This window comes from Battus philenor, unplaced genomic scaffold (assembly GCF_028537555.1).
Source record: "Battus philenor isolate CCGP_79_NKW_IND1 unplaced genomic scaffold, ilBatPhil1.0.hap1 SCAF_15, whole genome shotgun sequence".
Classification (NCBI taxonomy): Eukaryota; Metazoa; Arthropoda; class Insecta; order Lepidoptera; family Papilionidae; genus Battus; species Battus philenor.
In genome coordinates this window covers 3,635,412-3,654,857 of record NW_027181677.1, presented here as the reverse complement: position 1 = coordinate 3,654,857, position 19,446 = coordinate 3,635,412, and the positions used below count along the sequence as shown (strand labels likewise).

Here is a 19,446-nt window from a genome sequence, read left to right as displayed (position 1 = left end):
AATAGAGTATACCTGTAAGCATGTTTAGTTAAATTCGAAGTGTTAGCTTTGTATAGAAAACATTTTTGAACGCAATTTGGATGGAGAACTATATCTGCTTGAACGTGAGGGACGACAATCTAGTTTTCTTTTGTTAATTAAGTGTTGTTGTGCTGGCGGAAACTAATACACTCCCCATGAACAGCAGCACTGAATTTGTATAAGAAACCGAAGTCCTCAAACATATGCTTTTACAGGATCTTCAAGTTCTTCGGAAACATCTCCCGACCCAACCTGTCGTCTACCTCCAGAAACTTTTAACGGGTTCTAATATTATAGACGGCAAAATCAAAGTCTAAATTTAGTGCCCTGTAGTAGTTAAATGGACCAAAATAGAGGGTATAAGCGTGGCACTCCGGAGCGACGTTAGGTAGTGCGGAAGTCTGCCAGAGCACTCTGTCTAGCTCGGCGGCCAACTAGCTCGGGGCCGCTGCGCTTGCCTCGCGCGCCTGTGCAGCCGTCTCGCGCGATATAGTGTAGTGCGTTTAGTAAAGGGCAATGCTGCTTGCCACAAACTCATTGTCACTATAAAGTCAATGGTTAGAGACCAAAGACTCCAATGAGCTGTTCTGAATAAATATGCACCACTCACAACATAAATGTCTGGAGCAGAAAGAAGAAACTGACAGGATAGATACGAGAACTTAGGGTCGACACACCATAGGACTCCTTCATATATATATATGTTGAAAGATCCGTATCAAATTGCGGCAATCTCTCTTCCAACTGCCGGCGCATAGTTAACACAAGAAAAAAAATTGTAAGCAAAACTCCCTGGCGATACAATTTGGAATTAATAAAGATAAACACTAATCACGCCTCTTTGATCGGTAATTATTAAAAACAGCGACGCTAAAAGGTCAGGAGTGTCTCAGAAGTGAGACAGAGAATTTTTTTTCCCTAAATTGCACCCACACGTTAACTCAGGTATATTTTAATAACAAGTTTCAATTCTGCTTTATATAAACGCATAAAAAGTTTTTAAAATAAAGAATTTAGAGGACGTGATATTTATAACGTTAAAAGAAGAATCGATGTAAGGAAAAATAAGTACAAAAAGTGGCCTGTGATCATAAAGCAATCGTAAGCTTGTATAGCTAGATCACCTTTGAATTTCTCGCTAGAGTCAAATTCATAAACGAACATAAAGCGAATATGTCTTTAACTTAATTTCTCAATATTTTTAATTTAAGCGAAAACTGAATACGGAAAGAGGATTTTGACTAGTTAATACAAAACTTCTATTGTTTTTACACTTTAAAGAAACAAAAGAAACCAAAAGCACTACCATACTCTCTGTGGTTTTGAAATACAAAATCTAACATCATCGTACTATGATTTTATAGAGCCATTTGCCTGCCTCTAAAAATTAAAAAATAAAATAGTACATAGTAGTAATTCAATAATACAATTGACATTCGTGGCATACACCAAGATGGACTGTATAAAAGATCCATACTAATCCCTCTTTCTGTGTTTAAGATTGCGTATAAAATTAATTGGGTTGACTGGTAGAGAATATAAAAAATAAGGTATTAAGTCTGCCATTACATATATTGTAAAAAGGGTAATACTAAATACATTTAGTATTAATTAATGAATTATATCGGTATGTCAGGTAAGATAACGTGTAGATCTAAAATTTGATTTTGGGGCAATGTGTAATATTTTAAAAGCTTTTCATTTAGTCTAGTTTACTTAACATAATGGGTTTTAATGCCTATCTGTAGTAGAATAAGATAAAAAGCAATTTTTATATCCTTAAAGATTTTTTGTGCACGTGCAAAAAAACACTAATGGGTGCAAGGTTTGCATGGTGCATTCGTTGCTTACCTGGAAGGCCGCCAGATAGCTTTCAAAAAATAGAGACTTCATTGCTCGGTTTTCTAAGCCGGGCTCCACGCGATTTTGAAAGCCTGCTTTTGGGCTAGTTCAACACACACTGACGAAAAAAACCATTATTTACACAGATTAGCAATCGGCTATCGTCACACTATGGAATCGAAGCAACATACAAATTTACACTTTGATACACGAACGTACGTCTAGCAGACCTTACATTTTACTTAAGAATCAAACAGATTTCATTGGTAAGAAGGCAACTAAATTGGCAGCTAAAAGCGCCGCCGCAAGGCACTACACCGGCGAACGCTTCCTACCCAGTGAGCTTCGTGAAGAGTGGAGTCAGCGCCAAACACAACCGCGTTTGGCAAACTAGATACGGGAAACCTCTGCTTAGGATCAACACACCAAAGGACACTGAAACTTATCAAAACATCTTTTCATACCTCGGAACTGCTAAGCAGGCACGGGTATTGCGAGCAGTAACTGCACTGTATTAGAATATTTGACAGCTATGCCCTTGTGACGACTCCTCACTACCAGACTTTTCAACACTTATTTAGATCGAATCGTATCCAAAATACGTAACCACGTAACCCTTTGCGAAAACAATGATATGCCATCGCTCAACTTATCGGACCTCCTGAAAATTAAATTTACTCCAAACTTTTATTTTGAGCTGGCCCGGTATATCGTTTTAAATCTTAAGGGAATTAACGGTCTTTAGTGCTTGGGTAGCGACTTCAAATAAATTATAAGAAATGTAATGTAGAAATGAATGAAAGCTAGTAATAGTCATAAATATTATTTTTAATGTAAATAAATTCTATCCCATAAGAAAGTTTGTACATAATAACAGGCTGCCGCATGACTTGCAGGTGGCAGAAGATCTGTATCAAATAGCGACTGCCCATCTGTTTACATTCAGTAAACGTGTAAAAAAACGTAAGCAAAACACTATGGCGATACAAGTAAGAACTAATAAAAAAACACTGCAAGCCCCATGACTGGTCGCCATGATGGCCGGTCTTGCGTTGCTCGCATCCAGCAACATCCCGTGACCTTGAATACGCTGTCGGTCTACCGGTTCGTGATCACCACTAAAGATCCTTTCGGCCCCGCCCACTGCCATTTCTGACGAGCAACTCTTCAAGCTGGGTCGCTGACCTTGGTTCTTCTGCGGATCTAATCATTTCTGATTCGAACACGCAATGAAACACCGGTCATAGCCATCCATGAGTCTACATTGAATAATTGATAAAAATAAATATATTTCACAAAAATGTAGTGTAAAATAAAAAATTAGATATGATAAATATTTTTTAAGTATCTTTAGTTGTTAAATGTCAAAGAAATAATGTTGCGTATTAATAATTTATCAATGATGGCAATGAATACGAGTAAAAATGATATCATAGTTATAAAACGAGTCGCCGGATCCTGGTTATGGGTATTATGATTAGTAATCGATTATTACTTCGCTTACGGAGAATTCATGAGATGATTTCAATATTTTTATTCCTAGCATTTCATTTCGATTTTATTATGAACCCGTTACATATTTTATTAACAATTTTTTCTTTAATTTTAGCTGTACGATAAAACAAACAATTTAAAATTACATTTAATATATTCTCAACTATAAAGAATTTAATAAGTACAAATTTGTTCGGCTGAAGTGACATTGGAAGGGGCACGGCGCCCGTAAGACCCACCTCGAGCAGGTAGAAGCGACGTAGGTAGGCCCGCCAACTATGTGAATCGACAACACAGTCAAGGTCATGAAAAGTCACTAGATGCGGGCACCGCAAGACCGGGTCGAGGTGATGTTTGGGGGAGGCCTGGGCCTTGCAGTAGGACGTCTATCGACTGACAACGTAAAGATATACAATGACTTCATAAAAAAATATCCTATAAGAAGTTTAAAAATCAATTTCATACGGTAAACTTGAGCAATTAGTATTTTATTTTTCTGTATACTCGATTATTCAAATGTCTCTTTAGGTAACAATTTGTATGTCAACGCAAAATAACTATCAAGATAGTAATCCTTAAGTTATAAAAACTTTTTTTTTAAATAACCACAGGATTTGACAGATAAACTATCGTATTATTCAAAATTTCAAATTCTGTTACTTGAAAATCCAGTAATTAGTCAGAATTTGTACAAGAACTTAAAAGTAAATTTAATTAGATTTTCTACGACATTTTCTAATAATATATATTATAACAACGAACTATTTTAAAATCATCACCATCATTTCCGATATAAGACATCTGCAGCTGGACACAGCCACGCCCCCAAAGATTTCAAATAAGACCTAGTGTTCAGCGTTATCCGGCGACCTTAATGAGGTCTTTTATCAACTTTCTCTACGAAACCGAATCAGTTTTAAGGCTGTCCATAGACGAGGGAAAGTGACATAGCCGAGCGGATTGATAAGTTGAACTGGCAGTAGTCTGGCGTAGAACGTAGCGCGCTATGTAAATGACCGCCGGGCTCTTTGGGTTCTGGAATGGAGACCACGAACCGGTAAGCGCAAACTGTTTACACGATACCAATTCCGGAACCAAGAACAATATCAAGAAAGTTGGAACCAAACGCAGTCAATATAGTATTTAAGCCATTATTTTTACCTAGGTTATTCTACTGCCTAAAAGGCGTTTGCAAATTCATCAAGATGTAAAAAAATATTTATGTATAATATACATACATATACGAATGCATATATGTGTATATATATATATATATAATTATATATATATATTAAAAATCTGATTAGAATAACAATGTGTAAATGAAAAATCATGTACATGTAAATATAATTCATAATAGTAAGAATATAATACTTCAGGTACTAAGAATTGAAGGTAAATTATGTAATAATTAAATCGATTACAAATTAGTAACAATCACGTCATCAAAATCATCATGTACATAGCCACGTTGACGGCTCCCTCATTCAGAGACTTCCAATATTAAAAAAACATAAACCAATACTAAACAAAATTTTTATCATTTAAATAAATATTATACTATAACCATATAAATATTAAAAAATATTTTGCAAAAATCAAATCATTTAAATTCATATTCATTAAAAGGCAAGTGGTCAAGTGTAAACTTGACACAAATATGCGTTGATGACAAAGCGAGTTCACCCATTTGGAAGTTACATGCCATACCCATAACAATGCGGTTACTCTTATGAACATGACAAGATTATGTAATACGAACGATGTTTTCGCACGTCACTGTGAAATCTAAAATGGTGATCCTTTCATCATCATGTTAACCGGTAGACAACCAATGCAAAGCTTGCTCTGCCCGTATTCATCAACTCACGCCAACCTTGACTATATCCTCGTTTCAGCTAGTGGAGAGCCTATCAACACCGCGTGGTCTATCTTGTGGTAGCCACTCGTGAACCTTTTGGCTCCAATGGTCGGCGGATGCACGAACGATGTGCTCGCCAACTGCCACTTTAGACCTTGATTCTTCTGCGGATATACACATTTCTGATTCGATCACGCGGTGAATTCTTCTATTTCATCCAGTGACTTTCCGCGACCTTGACTTTGTTACCATATTGTATATATAATATTATTTATTTCAAGTACTCCACCTATGTTTGTCAAACCATACACGTTAGTAACATGATAGTAAGAAATTACAAAACGAACGCGGCAATTTTTGATAATTTAAAAGATGGTGAATCAGGCTGCGTCGACCATAAAAGAGGTCTCGAGACCATTTCAATGTCAGTCGGCAACGTTTGCCCGCGCTTAAAACACGTTTCATACTATTCTGTTTCTTTATTTATACATACTTTTTTAATTCCGCCACAATGGCATCCGCCTTGATGAAGTTCAGTGCCATATTGATGCTTTTCGGCTTCGCCGCCGCCGATGTTGGTATGTAACGTTATTTTTAATCTTACGTTTTAACGCAAATTAAAATTATTGAAAAATATATGAATGGAAGGAAATATCGTTATTTCCTTGAGTGATGTTCTTGACCGATGTTCTTATAACAATACAATCTTAGTTTTACATCGTATAAAAGGAAGTTGAGTAAGAGAAATTATGTTTCCAGTTGGCTTTTCTCAGCAGATCAGCATTCCGAGCTCATGATCGCTTACCATTTGAAATCTTAAAATAATTAACAATTAAAAGTTCGAGTAAATATCTACTTGAGTGGAGATATTTTGATTATGAATTTAAAGAATACATCAATTAATATTATTTTTTTCGCCTTTATTTTTTTATTAATCTTTATTGCAGTATTAGATGTTCTCACTATGTTCATTAATGATTGATATATATAATACACTGATATATAATTAAAAGATCAAAATTAGCACTACCTTTCAAAATCTTATATACTAACAGTTTAGCGTAGAGTTTATTCCATTTCTTTTGTCATATGTAAACTACATTTTTGTATAATTTGAACTTAAAACATATAAGTTTTAATTTAAATATATGTAGGAACAATGCAATTTTGCAATACCTTATAAATAGGAAAATGAATATATTCAAATTCTGGATAAGTTGAGTAAATAGGGAAAAAATGTTCGTTCGTTTTCAAATAATCAAAGCGTAACTTATAACAGCTGCTATTTTAAAATTTATAACATTGTTTAATTATAGAAAGTTGTACACATAATGTAATGTATACCAAATAAAAATACAATATGTTTGGGGTTTCTAAATACAGAAATCTGTTATGTAAGACGTTTTCACTCACTACCTTGAGCAATTAATTAACAAATGATTATTACTAATACACTTAAATCATTTTTAAACCGGAACCTAGTTTTACTTAACACTCACGCGTAGTAAACTACGTAGTGAGAAACGGCCTTTAACAAAATAAACTTACAAATTCCTAGTATGTAATACAAATCGAAAATATATAACTAAACGGAACATTAATAAATATCAAGGCCTATGTATCTAACGTCAGATAATCATGTGAGTCAGTCTAACTCGAAAATAAAATCAAAGCATCTTCCGTATAATTTGCATTATTCCGAACTAATTTGCATAATCCAATTGTTCCATAAATGTTGCGTTATGAAGACACAAAAAAGGTAACTACAGTTAACCATGTAATCAATTACTTATTATATCATTAACTACCTATTGTTAGTAAATATCGATTTCTTTAAAATACATCTAGGAATATACAGGGTGATATGCTATAGATTAAAGGCTTTATAAAGGTGAATGTATTACTCACTTATCAACGAATAACTTTAAAGGTTTTACACCAATTCCCAATCAACCTTTATAAAGTTATCATAATTATATAAATTATTATTTTTTACTATCGGAATGTGTCAGGCCAATAACTTTTGACAGTACAGTCTGCTAGCACAGATAGCTATGATATGTTCAGGTCACTTCTATGTAAGGAATATATAGTTGTGCTTTTTTACCACATCATGTGGTAAAAGATCAATTCCGTGGCCTCTAAAATATAAGATTGATTATTATTCGTATTTATGTAATACCTTTTTCGTGTAAAATATATTTTTTCATGTCTTATTTTCTTCCAAAAGGCTGTCTGGAGAAGACGTCGAGCGATAAGACCGCCTATTGTACCTTTATATAATTTTTTTAATGTTTAGTTATTATCTATTTTGTGTTACAGTTCCTTTTAGCAGTATTTTGGGTGAAGAACAGGGTTTAAATATAAAAGATAGCTAACGATAATTTATTTTAATATTTTTAACGAAATATTAACAGCGTTCTTTCTTAAAATATTAGCATTCAGTGACTGTGAGCAAATGAATAACACGTTTGAAGCTTTTACAGTTATAACCAATAAACCTGTATTATATCAATACTTACTTTGCGTATATTCGATATAAATTGAATTAAAATAGATTTAAACAACTAACTTCCTTTTAAGTTAGTAAAAAAAGAGACCTTGCGCCTTTAGTTCCTTGTGCAATATATTAAAATTATAATGACTAAGTTTTTAAATAAGTTAACTATAGAATAAACATAGTCATTGGATTATGAAGTTAGAATAATAAAAAAACCATAAACATAATTTCGCTATCCCATAGAACAGCGATGGTTAACGTTTTTTAATTTACATGAATTAAGTGTAATTCTAGCGAGCCTGTATTAAATTGCTTGCACTAATAAAAAAAATACTTTCCTAAAGAGACTTAGCTTTTTTACTTATCTTTACATTATAAATCGAATTTAGAATACAGTCATGATCGTCTTTTGAATGCATGTAGCATAATAATAATTCTGTTTTTAAATTTTTCATTGTTCTGAAGCTCTCGATTTCATTTATTTATATATGTTATCTATTACGCCTGTAAAAAATGCAAAACAAGTAAGTTAAGAAATAAAACACGATCTGCATAATTAATTATCGTTGTTTTTAATACAGAAAGTAAATAGTAACTTAATCTATTGTTTACTTAAAATTTCCAAGTAATCTTCATTCCCAGTGATTCCTGTTTGCATGCATTGATGGTAATTAATGGAAAAATACCTATCTTAATCTCCTTGATTCACTTACTGCTACGATAAACTTTAACCCGTACAAACAAATTGCGTAGATGAAGTTATAAGCGATTTGCTATTGAATGTAAATAGATATGTTATATAACCTCCTGTAAATAATACAGTATATAAACTTCAATGATTAAAGGTTCCTTTAGAGCAAACCTATTATCATCCCAATTCTGTACAATTAAATTTAATTCCTACACCCCTTTTTACATAGTAGTTAATTATACCAATTTCATATGTTTCCTTTATAAATTGATAATCGTAAAAAAATAATTCTCTCTCTATCTCTCCCTGACAAAGGGTCGTCGTTTCAGCACATAGGTGACCACTACAAGCCATTAGGCCTTCTATGGCCAAAGGTATAATATCTATGGAGGAATGTACTTTACACGCAACGCTTGACAAACGGGTTGGCGTTCACAATATGTACACGGAGTATACACAGAGCCGCCCATCATCAAAAAACAATTACAATTAGCTATTTTTTACTGACTATTGTACAATTATCAACTGAAGCTCAAGAATTTTATTTACATCACCAAAACTTTTAGTGAAGTGAATCATAAATTATTTCAACGCATTTTCCATACTAGTTTTTATACCTACGGTATAAACGACTTGTGAAATATGTGACCCGTCAGGTTGTGCGATATCCGAGGACCAGTTGAGGACCGGTTGACTTGTCAACTGGATCCTATACTTGTATTTATAAATAGTGTTACATATTACCTTTGTCAATTTTTCACGCAACTGTATTATCGAATCATTATACTAATATATAATACAAAAATTTCATTGATGTAAGCTCTAATAACTCTGTTAATGACGTAATGTATGTTTTTAAATTTAGTGTTCCGTGGAACAACGTCTTATCTCTAGATCATTTGTTTCCAACGGTGTTAGTACTATCCTCTAGTGGGGTTTGCTTTATAGGAGCGACAATTATTAGTCTAAATTATTTTTTAATTAATAATCATTACCTATGCCATTACCGAGAAAAGCAAGATTAAAAAAAGGCAAAGAGAGAGAAAAAAATATTTTTTACGATTATTAATATATATATATATATATACATATATATATATATACATATATATATATATATATATATATATATATATATATATATATATATATATATATATATGTTGCAGCAGTAGAGGACTGAGACTTGCAAGCGTAGGTCACGAGTTCGATTCCCGGAATATACACTTATATAATTCACATTTTGTGTATTAATTATATAGGATTATCATAAACTAATTTCCATACGATGTGCAGCAGCGCCCTGTGCGTACCCATAATACGACACTTAAGTTATTTCAAAGGTCATTTTCATGTCTATTATTGTTGATAAAACATCAGTCAATATTTTACAGTGTAGTCTCGAATTCGATATACCTATACAAGATGATTCGTTAAAGATGTAATGAAAAATGAAACATTAAAAGGTTGAATGTATAGATTATTTGCTGTCAATTAATCTATGGTACCTGACCTAAAAATCAATAGCTTCAGAGATAATAATTAACGTAATAATTAAATATAGTTAGAAATATTTTTATAACTCGGATTACTACATATTAAAATTCATAGTTGTTAACCATTTGTCCTTGCATGACTTTATACTGCCAGAAGTCATTGGCCTGTCGTATTACAATAAAAAAATAATGATTGTAAAACATTTCAGAGCGATTTCTTTATGCAGTATGTTTGAAAATAGATGTAAATTTCTTAAAGTTTATGCTAACAAATGATCAATATATTCACTGTTTTTAAGCTTAAAGTATATGAAAATAGTAGATAGTGTGATGTTTATTAAAGCTGGAGACACTACTGGGCTAATAAAACTTTATTCCTTATTTAATACGCTTCTAAAAGTAAAACTTTAAAAGTTTCTTTTAACAATATGGTACAGATTTTTTTCGGACACCGTTCCTGACAAGAGGAAATATAAAAAGACCCTTAAATTTAAAAAAAAAAGATCTATGAACTGAGAAAACGTTCTGATTTTTATTTTATTTGTGCTCGATTATTTAACTATTTTGACTTAGCTATTTTGATTATTTAACATAATACTACAAGACAATAATGTCATCGTCTTTCAGCCGTAGGACGTATAATTCTAGACAAAGACCGCCTCCTTTGATTTGCAACAGTATCACCAGGAATACTATAAAAGTGATAGTTACACCATTTATAACTTAAGAAAGCCTAGAAAGATTTCTATAACTTTTGTAAAATGAAATCTAATATTTAAAATATGTTATGTAGGCGAAGCAAGTAATTTACTATTAGATTAATCCTGATCTTTACTTGAACAACTGAATGTTTAAAAAATTCCATTTGTTTCCACTGATAATATAATAATTCCCTATAACATTGTTGTATAATTCAACGAGAAATCAGAAAAAAATCGTCACAGCTTCCGCATTGTATATCCATAACTTAAAATACTTATTTAATATGCATGTGCGTAATTGTATGTTCAAGACCTTGTCAACACGTAACTTGATTTGTCTATTTATTATAATCATATTGGCATTATCCGTGTTGTCCTGAATAACTAATTAATACGCCTTAACTCTTGATGATTGTGGAGGCGATCACTGTTGATGAACCATTCTACATACAAAGTAATTGATCATCGGTATAAAAGATATGCAAGGGTGAATGTATATATAAGCTCATTTGCTTTCAATTACATGTAAGTACACTCTATCTAAAAATCAATGGTTTTTAGAAACAATAAACAACTTAATTATAATAATGTCAGAAAAAGAGTTTTACTACATATTAAACATATTTCAGGGTAATCACCCTGTATAATGAAATAAATAGTTCTAAATGATTTATTTCTTCGTTAGTACTTACGTACTCCTCTTGTCCTCCGTCAAAATAAAACCTAGGTTCAAAACGAGATTTCGTCACTTTTATCTGTCCTGAACCATACCTAGTTTCTCTTTCTTCAGCTACAGTAATTTACACTTTCTGTACAAAAGGCCTTTTTGCACCGAACATCTGGTTTTCCTTTTTAAGTGTCCATAATTCATGACCATATTTATAGGGCAAATCGCAATTGTGTACATTCTTAGTACATTTCTCATATTAAAAAATCCTTATTTCATTTTCTTTTTAAAAAAGCAAAGTCTAAAATCATATGGTGGTTGAAATAAAGAAAACGTAAAAGACAATGAAACTAAATATCAATTTCACAGCTATGTGATTTTCGAACTACCATTTTAATCATTATATTTTTTTATTTTAAAATGTCATTTAGAACACTTTGCGAATTGATATTAAAGTGCATACTTCACAAAAACGTAGGCGGTAAATTTTGATTTAAAAACAACGAAGGGACAAAAAATCGTTGATTGCGAAAAAATTGTTCTAACAATGCTTTTACTGTTGTAAAGGTAAGACAGCCTGGGAAACATAGTAATGCGATGTCTATGTTCTAAACAAAGAAAAACATTAATCATTCGTTTCCATAACGACGGGCTAGTTGTGGTGAAACAATTATTTCTCGGAATGTTTACTTTGTGCTGAGATTTCTCTATAATTATTTTATTTACAATAAAGTTAATGACTTGAATATATTTATATTCAGTTAATATTGAATATAAAATCATTTAATTTTCCACGCAACATCTAAGAGTCGAATTTGAAAGAAACTAAATTTCACAACAGATTAACCTACCTTATAATAACATTGTTCTATTTAAAACTACGCGGGTTCCGAACGGAACTCGATGTTAGAATAACCAATAATAAACTCTGACGGTTTTTTTGTGGCAGGGGGATTGGCGATTGCAGTGTCGCAATATGGTTCGCAGAGGTTGCTACTGCCCATCCTCTGGAAACTTGTTTGTGTGTGTGTGTGGCAACCCTAAATTGTTAATGCGCAAAGTATAATTAAATAAGATTGTATACCCAGACTAGAACCAGCGACCCACGATCGTCCTCTACCACTGGGCTACATCTGCTTACAATCTAATATGTACCATCGTAATATTTGTAACAAAACTTTTCTCTAAGAGTCTCTAGCTCTGATATCTAATATATAAAATTCTCGTGTCACGGTGTTCGAACTTGAACTCCTCTGAAACGGCTTGTCTGATTTTTACCAAATTTAATATGCGTATTCAGTAGGTCTGAGAATCGGCTACTATCTATTTTCTATACCCCTAAGTGATAAAGGTTGTTCACACTTAAAAAATTTTTTTTATTTATTTAACGAAATTTTTTGTTTTTATTTTTTTATGATAGGGCATATAAGAATACATACTACCATAAATTTTCACCCCTCTACGATCAACCCTTAATTTTTATTTGTAAATTAAAATGTCAATTTTTTTTTGCAAAACAACGTTTGCGGGCTGATCCCGCAAACGTTGTTTTGCAAACGTAGTTTTACATATATATATATATATATAAATATATATATATAGAGAGAGAGAGAGAGAGATTATACAAACCGCTTTCTTTTGTACTACAAAAATGTTATTTAATATATGAGACGTCTTGATGGGAACAAGAAGACTTTATAATAAATTATTTAGCTCTTGTAATCTTTATTGACGGAAAATAATTAAAGATATTTTTTTATAAAAGCTACGATAATTGCTATATAACGAACGCGGCCAGTAATGCAAGCTCGCGGATATGTAATACGTATATTTCCAAATGACGCACTACTTTGCAGAAAAGTTATTCATTTAACGCATACCGGATCTCAAGATGCCAAGGCTTGGTGCATTACGTGGCTTTAGTCGTGATGCCTTGACCTCATGGATTCATTGTCATCGATTATGCAGTTTTAGGCTTTCAAAAATAGCTCGCCATTTTTAAACATTTCCTTAATTCAACCTTCCCCACAAAACATCTTGGATTACCTTCGTATCGATTTATGGCAACGTCAAGAATAAAAAGCGGCCAAGGGCTTATGTAATTTTAGTGTAGGCTTATTCATCTTTATGCGTATTATAGAGTACATAATCATACATATCAACAATAATGAAAACAGCAATAAGTTTCCCTCATAAACATTTTTAAAAAAAGACATGTTTTAATTGCCGTTCTAATTTCAAAACATCCAAATGTTTCTTTGAATTAGGAATGTAATTTATTTTTTAATACCATATATTGATATGACCAGTATTTTAATATTCGCGAATAATGGAAATTCAGAAAACGATTTTTCGTAAAGTTCTCCAGAATAAAGGTTTCATTTTAAAGTCAAAAATTAATAAAGTAAGATTTAATATTTTTTTAGGTTTTGACAATTTTTTGAATACTTTTTTGAAATTCATTTTACCAAACACAATTTGTATGAAATAACAATCACAAAATTCATTAAATCCCACCAGTAGTGGCGACGGTATGCAGCTAGTTAACAATAATATTATTATTATATTTTTAGGCTTAGCTGTGGAGCAGCCAGTTACAGAGGTATGTCTCGGATGTCTCTGTCAAGCGGTGTCTGGATGTAAGGAAGGTCTCCAGTGTGACGGAGACGCGTGTGGCCTGTTCCGCATCACATGGGCGTACTGGGCTGACGCTGGCAAGCCGACCATTGACGGAAGCTCGCCTGATTCTCCCGACGGTAAGTTTACAGTGGAATAGGCTTTATTAATGACAAAAATTGATCAAATCATAGCAAGGGTTGTCCATATGTACGAAACATATTTTCGTCCAATATCCCTGTGGTAAAAAACTAAAATTTTCGACCAATTATTACCAGCGCAACTGTCTCAATCACTACAGGCACCATTGTCAACTTTACAGTGGCTTAATGAGCCACGGAGGGGGTTGATGCTCGGGATATCTCTATCTATATCGAATCAAGAGTGAAGAGTTTCATAACAGAACGAAAATAACCGACAAGGCTCGGCGGACTGCCAAGTTGAAATGGCATTAGACAGCCTACATAGGGCACAAAGCAGATGGCTAATAAAGTCTTAAGGTTCTAGAGTTAAGACTAAGTAATGGCCAGCGTTGCGTATGTAGTCCACCCACAAGCGAGCTTGTTAAGGTTTTCGAAAAAAGCTCGATGCAGGTTGCTTCTAACCAGACTATCAGAAAATATGTAACGGAAGCCTATGACCATTTACATCTTGTATACGTATATAACGTAATCAGTGTATGAAGGTGAGGATGACATTACATAGTCTTCTATTGCATCAAAATTTTTCATATGAAGGACTATACACGTTGTTTTTACTCTACATATCCTTTCATAGACTTATTTCTTTATTGTTAACATAAATATATTCATAGAACATCAAATGAAGTTATACATGTAAAAGTCCACTTAACCTTATGACAGTTCTTTTTCCGTCAAACCTGTATTAGATCATCTTAGAGAATAAAACCGACAAACAGGTCCCAAGGTTCGAAAATCGTAAATGCAATAAAAGAAGTTAAATAATATATATGATATATATTTCGTAATAAATATAAATATTTACATAGACAGTGACAATTTTTAGCTTCTGCTGCATTTTATTTGCTTTTACTAGCTAAACAGCTATATAATAAACACTATACCAATAAATTTAACGATAACTTGGCACTGTTCATAAATTTACATTCTGTACATATTTTTTTAATTATTTCTAATGGTTCACATGTTGTCATGTTAACACGTCACAAATACCAAAATAAGTAAAGCAATGGAAAATTTTAATTATTTACGGTAAATATATAAAAAAGTTTAGAATAATCATAGAAGGTTTTTTTGATTTTTACAATAACAACAACCTTTTTTCATTTCCTTTTATTTATCTTTCCAGCCTATCCCAGATGTACAAACGACCCGCGCTGCGCCGCTCACACTGTCCAACTCTACATGAGACGTTTCGGACAGGTATGAAAATTGACCACCACCTAACTTGACCACCCAACATAAATACGTTAAAAATAAATTATTCATATAAAAATAAATTAAAGCTCATGTGAAAATAATTTGTACATCAAAAAATTTCAATATTATGCTACAAAATTGTTTAATAAATATATACAAAATGAATTTTAAAGTACAATAACTAGTGAGTTTTTTACAGACGACAGTTTTATACGAAGTTTTAAGTTTAGATTTTAAACACATAAATATTGATATACTTTTAATCATTCACATATAAAATAAAATTATTCAAATAAACAATAACATCCACTTTAATATGCATAAAACATTATAATGGTAATAATTTGTATACATATTTATATGTACATTTGTTGATTAAAAATTACGATTCATGCATAGTATACATATAACCCGGTAGCGTTGTTATACGTGTAAAAGCTTTAAAGGAGAGAATGTCATCAACACAAAGCGAAAGATTAGACACCTGTATAAAGTGATCACTCTCAAACATGTTACAACTATATTGATTTTTTCTATGCAAATAGGATAGACCAATAATTTCTGGCGGTACAAAATCTACAGGGACAGATATCTAACAATAATTAATTTTATTATGATTTATTTTTGGATAGGTTGTGCAATACATTAATTGAAAGGTATAAAATCGCCCTGTATATCTCAAATTATGTAAATAATTTGCCGCTTATATTGGACTTTAAATAACAAGATACAAGAAAAAAAATGAAATATTTATTCGATAGACAATTAAACAATACATCCGTGATTGGATCAATTCCAGCTTTTGAAAGGTAAAGGCCACTGGTATAAGGAACTAGATCTTGAAAAAAACTAAAAAAAAACACTTGCACTTTAAAATTGTATCTACACCATCACAGATATAGATACGAATAGAGAGGACAAATTTACAAATTCTTACTCATAAATAAATATGTGCACATTTACTTATACAAAAAATCTATTATGTTTAAATGTATATATTTATATATATCATAAATATTTCAGAGACATCACTTTCTACAGGATGATTAGAAATAGATGAAAAAACTTTAAAGATATTTGCTGACAAATGAGCTATACATTTACCCCTTTAAAACTTTTACACCAATCATGTGTATTATCAAATGAATTATGTATCAGTCAACTATAATAATGTAAAAAAAACTAAACAGAACTCTACTTTATTGGTGGTCTTAATAACTTCCTGGTTATTAAACCAATTAAACCTTAATACAAAATGGCATTTTGTCCAAGATACTGTTCAAGAAATACTTGAACCTGTTTCCGGCATTTTTATTAAGAAACAAAATTACAAAGCTCGTCTGTTCTACTCGTTACTCGCTATGAATGTCCGTCAAGACAGTGGGCGTACCTACGTGTCGAATAGACTGAACAGCACGTCAAACTGATATTTGCATAAGGCGCAGCCACAAACGATGACATCACTCGCCTAAATACCACGACATTGAATAAATAACAACAATACAATTTCGTTATAACATTTGTCACGGTGGAACCGGATTAGTTAGACCATAGATGGAGTCATTTTATTTTCAACCTTTTTAAGAGGGCTACCATGTATGTAAATTTGTTCGAAATTCCTGACATAAAAAGAATAGTTTTCTTTCGTTACATATAAGATTATGATTTTCGTACTACAGGGAATAGTTCTATTAGAAGTAATATTTTGGGGAGATAAAAAACTCCAAAAAAAGGTAATTGATGACTTTCAACTTAAACAAATAAATCAATCAACATATAAGTAAAATCAAAAATATGTAAAGTGTAATAGTGTGTCTTTTGTAAATATTATTGTTTATCGAGAGGGCTCGGGATTTCTCTACGAGATGGCATCAGAAATGAGGAGATCCGTAAACAAACGAGTATAAACAACAAAGCAATTGGCAAGATGAAATAGCAGTGTGATGTCCACCTACAATGTGAACAGACTTACTAAGATCATCGGAAGACGCTGAAAACAAGCCGCTTCCAACTGATCCTTAGGAAACCTCTGGGGGTAGCCTTATCTTATTGCTAGAGTGATGATGATGAAATTTCTTTTTTCCTCTTGTTAAGTTCAGAAAGATAATAATATAAATGTTCTATCAGCGTCGGCAATTATCGTCCCACTTTTAACGGCGTTTTCGTGTAACATTCGTTGTCACCTTAGTGGTATATGTTATGAAATAAGACAAAACGTTTGCTTAGTTCAAAATAGACTTGTTAATTAAAACGCAATACATTCATATTCTTTATTCGTGGTAGTTTAAACTATTTTTGTTTTACATTTGAAAAATTAGATGAAACTTTGAGATTATAACATATCCTTTCTTTAAGAAATGATTTATTAAATTCGATATACATTTAGAAACATTGGATAACGTAAATCGCATTATAATGACGTAATAATTCGTAAAACTATTTTTTTTCTTTTTCTTACAATACTGTTGATGTTACGACATAAGATTTTATATTACTTACGTCGTGGATCATGCATGTGGTTATTATTTGCAATTATTTATGTTTCAAAATTAAGGAAAACATACAACATACTAATTCGAATAGGAAAATGCAAATCAGAGGCACCTCAACACATTATGAGTCGTTCTTCAATGCTTATCCTCTATTTGATAGAAATTACAATCAAATGGATGTCCTATTAAAAGTATAAACGCGCCGTGATCTAAGACGAGCCCAAAACAAACCCTATAAGAACCAATTACTCCTTGAAGCTATTGTAAATAAGGTTTTGAAAAACAATGACTTGCGTATTGACGTGTGTTAACTTGAAACATGAAACATTTTTAAAAGTCCAAGCCTTAGAAGGGCAGCGTCAAAACGAAACAACAATGCTTACGCAACTAATATTGGGCTACAGAAATAGATGTTGCGATGATATATACTAACACGGTGTCTTACGAAATGGGCCTGACAGCAATAAACCAGTTTAAGTTATGTAAATCTTGTTTATATGTTTGCGAGTCTTACGTCATCATCACATTCTTTCATCATCATAATAAAATTCCAGCTATAGGAAATCTACTACTGGACATAGTGCCCAGAACTAGGCCGTTGAGGACTTAAAATTCTGGTGTAAAGGCAATGGACACCCAACTACGTGGTAGTTGTGATGGACAAATTACCTTGTTTAGGTCGTTCGTAAACGCTGGAAGCAGAACACTGTTATCCAACAGCTATGTTCAATAATGGACATAGGACATAAGTCATACAACTAAAATAATTAAGATGATGATGTCCATAAAACTAATTTCAATGTATTATTCCATACTTTTGTTCTTTTGGGTTTATAATTGTATACTATCTCAAGATCTTCAATCAGGAACACAGTGAACATGATGGCCTTCAGATAAAAATTGGAAACGTTATATGAAGGCATGATAGCTAAAATACCTCGTACAGAAAAAATTACTACTTGATTTTGTTAGAATGGAGTCTTAATTTAAATGTTTTTTAATGTTACAGGATTGCAACGGTGACGGACAAATCGACTGTTACGACTTCGCCGCCATCCACAAGCTAGGAGGTTACGGCTGCAAAGGCGACCTGCCGTTCAAATTCTACAACACCTTCAACCAGTGCCTGGCATACGTCGCTTCATTCCAGGGTTAAATTTCCCTCATGCACATTACCAACCTAATAAATAAAAACTGAAATTAATTGCAGTAGTGCATGCTTGTAAAAAATGCAGTTGCTAAAGTTTAGTAGTAAAATTACAATTTTTTGAATCATTGAAATTGAAAGACTGCTGAAAATTTTAATAAAAAAACCTTAATATCATAGATTTAAGAATAAAAAAACAAATTGTCTAAGATCAAAATATATTTAATAAAATATTTTTTAACAACACGTATTTTAATTTTCATCGCATTATATATTTTTACATAGTTTTTAAAATTGTCTTATGAGATTGCGTACCTATTAGACATATTATTTAACTAAATATAGGACAAAAATATACATTCACCTATCATTATAACTTTCAAAGGCGGTGGCTTAGCGTCTTAACGTTTTAGGAAAGAGCTGCGGACCCACCATTTTAGTTTTGTAATTTTAAATAGAACTCTAACTTACAGTGAGCATGAATTTATTTACGTATCTCATAATTTTAAACAATAAAT

At 32.2% G+C, this 19,446-nt stretch overlaps 1 protein-coding gene across 1 annotated transcript; it reads left to right on the top strand.

Annotated features, from left to right (window-relative positions):
- The first annotated feature begins 5,633 nt into the window (after nt 1-5,633).
- LOC137918673 (lysozyme-like) lies at nt 5,634-19,044 on the top strand. The gene is made up of 4 exons (XM_068761544.1): nt 5,634-5,796; nt 13,847-14,029; nt 15,219-15,292; nt 18,791-19,044. Exons 1-4 carry the CDS (start codon nt 5,730-5,732, stop codon nt 18,935-18,937), a joined length of 471 nt encoding a protein of 156 aa, XP_068617645.1. The 5' UTR covers nt 5,634-5,729; the 3' UTR covers nt 18,938-19,044.
- The last annotated feature ends 402 nt before the right edge of the window (nt 19,045-19,446 follow it).

Coding starts and splice junctions, on each gene's coding strand:
- LOC137918673 (XM_068761544.1), top strand. CDS start 5,730: ATGGCATCCGCCTTGATGAAGTTCAGTGCCATATTGATGCTTTTCGGC. Junction 5,797..13,846: donor CTTCGCCGCCGCCGATGTTG/GTATGTAACGTT, acceptor TTATATTTTTAG/GCTTAGCTGTGGAGCAGCCA. Junction 14,030..15,218: donor CTCGCCTGATTCTCCCGACG/GTAAGTTTACAG, acceptor TTATCTTTCCAG/CCTATCCCAGATGTACAAAC.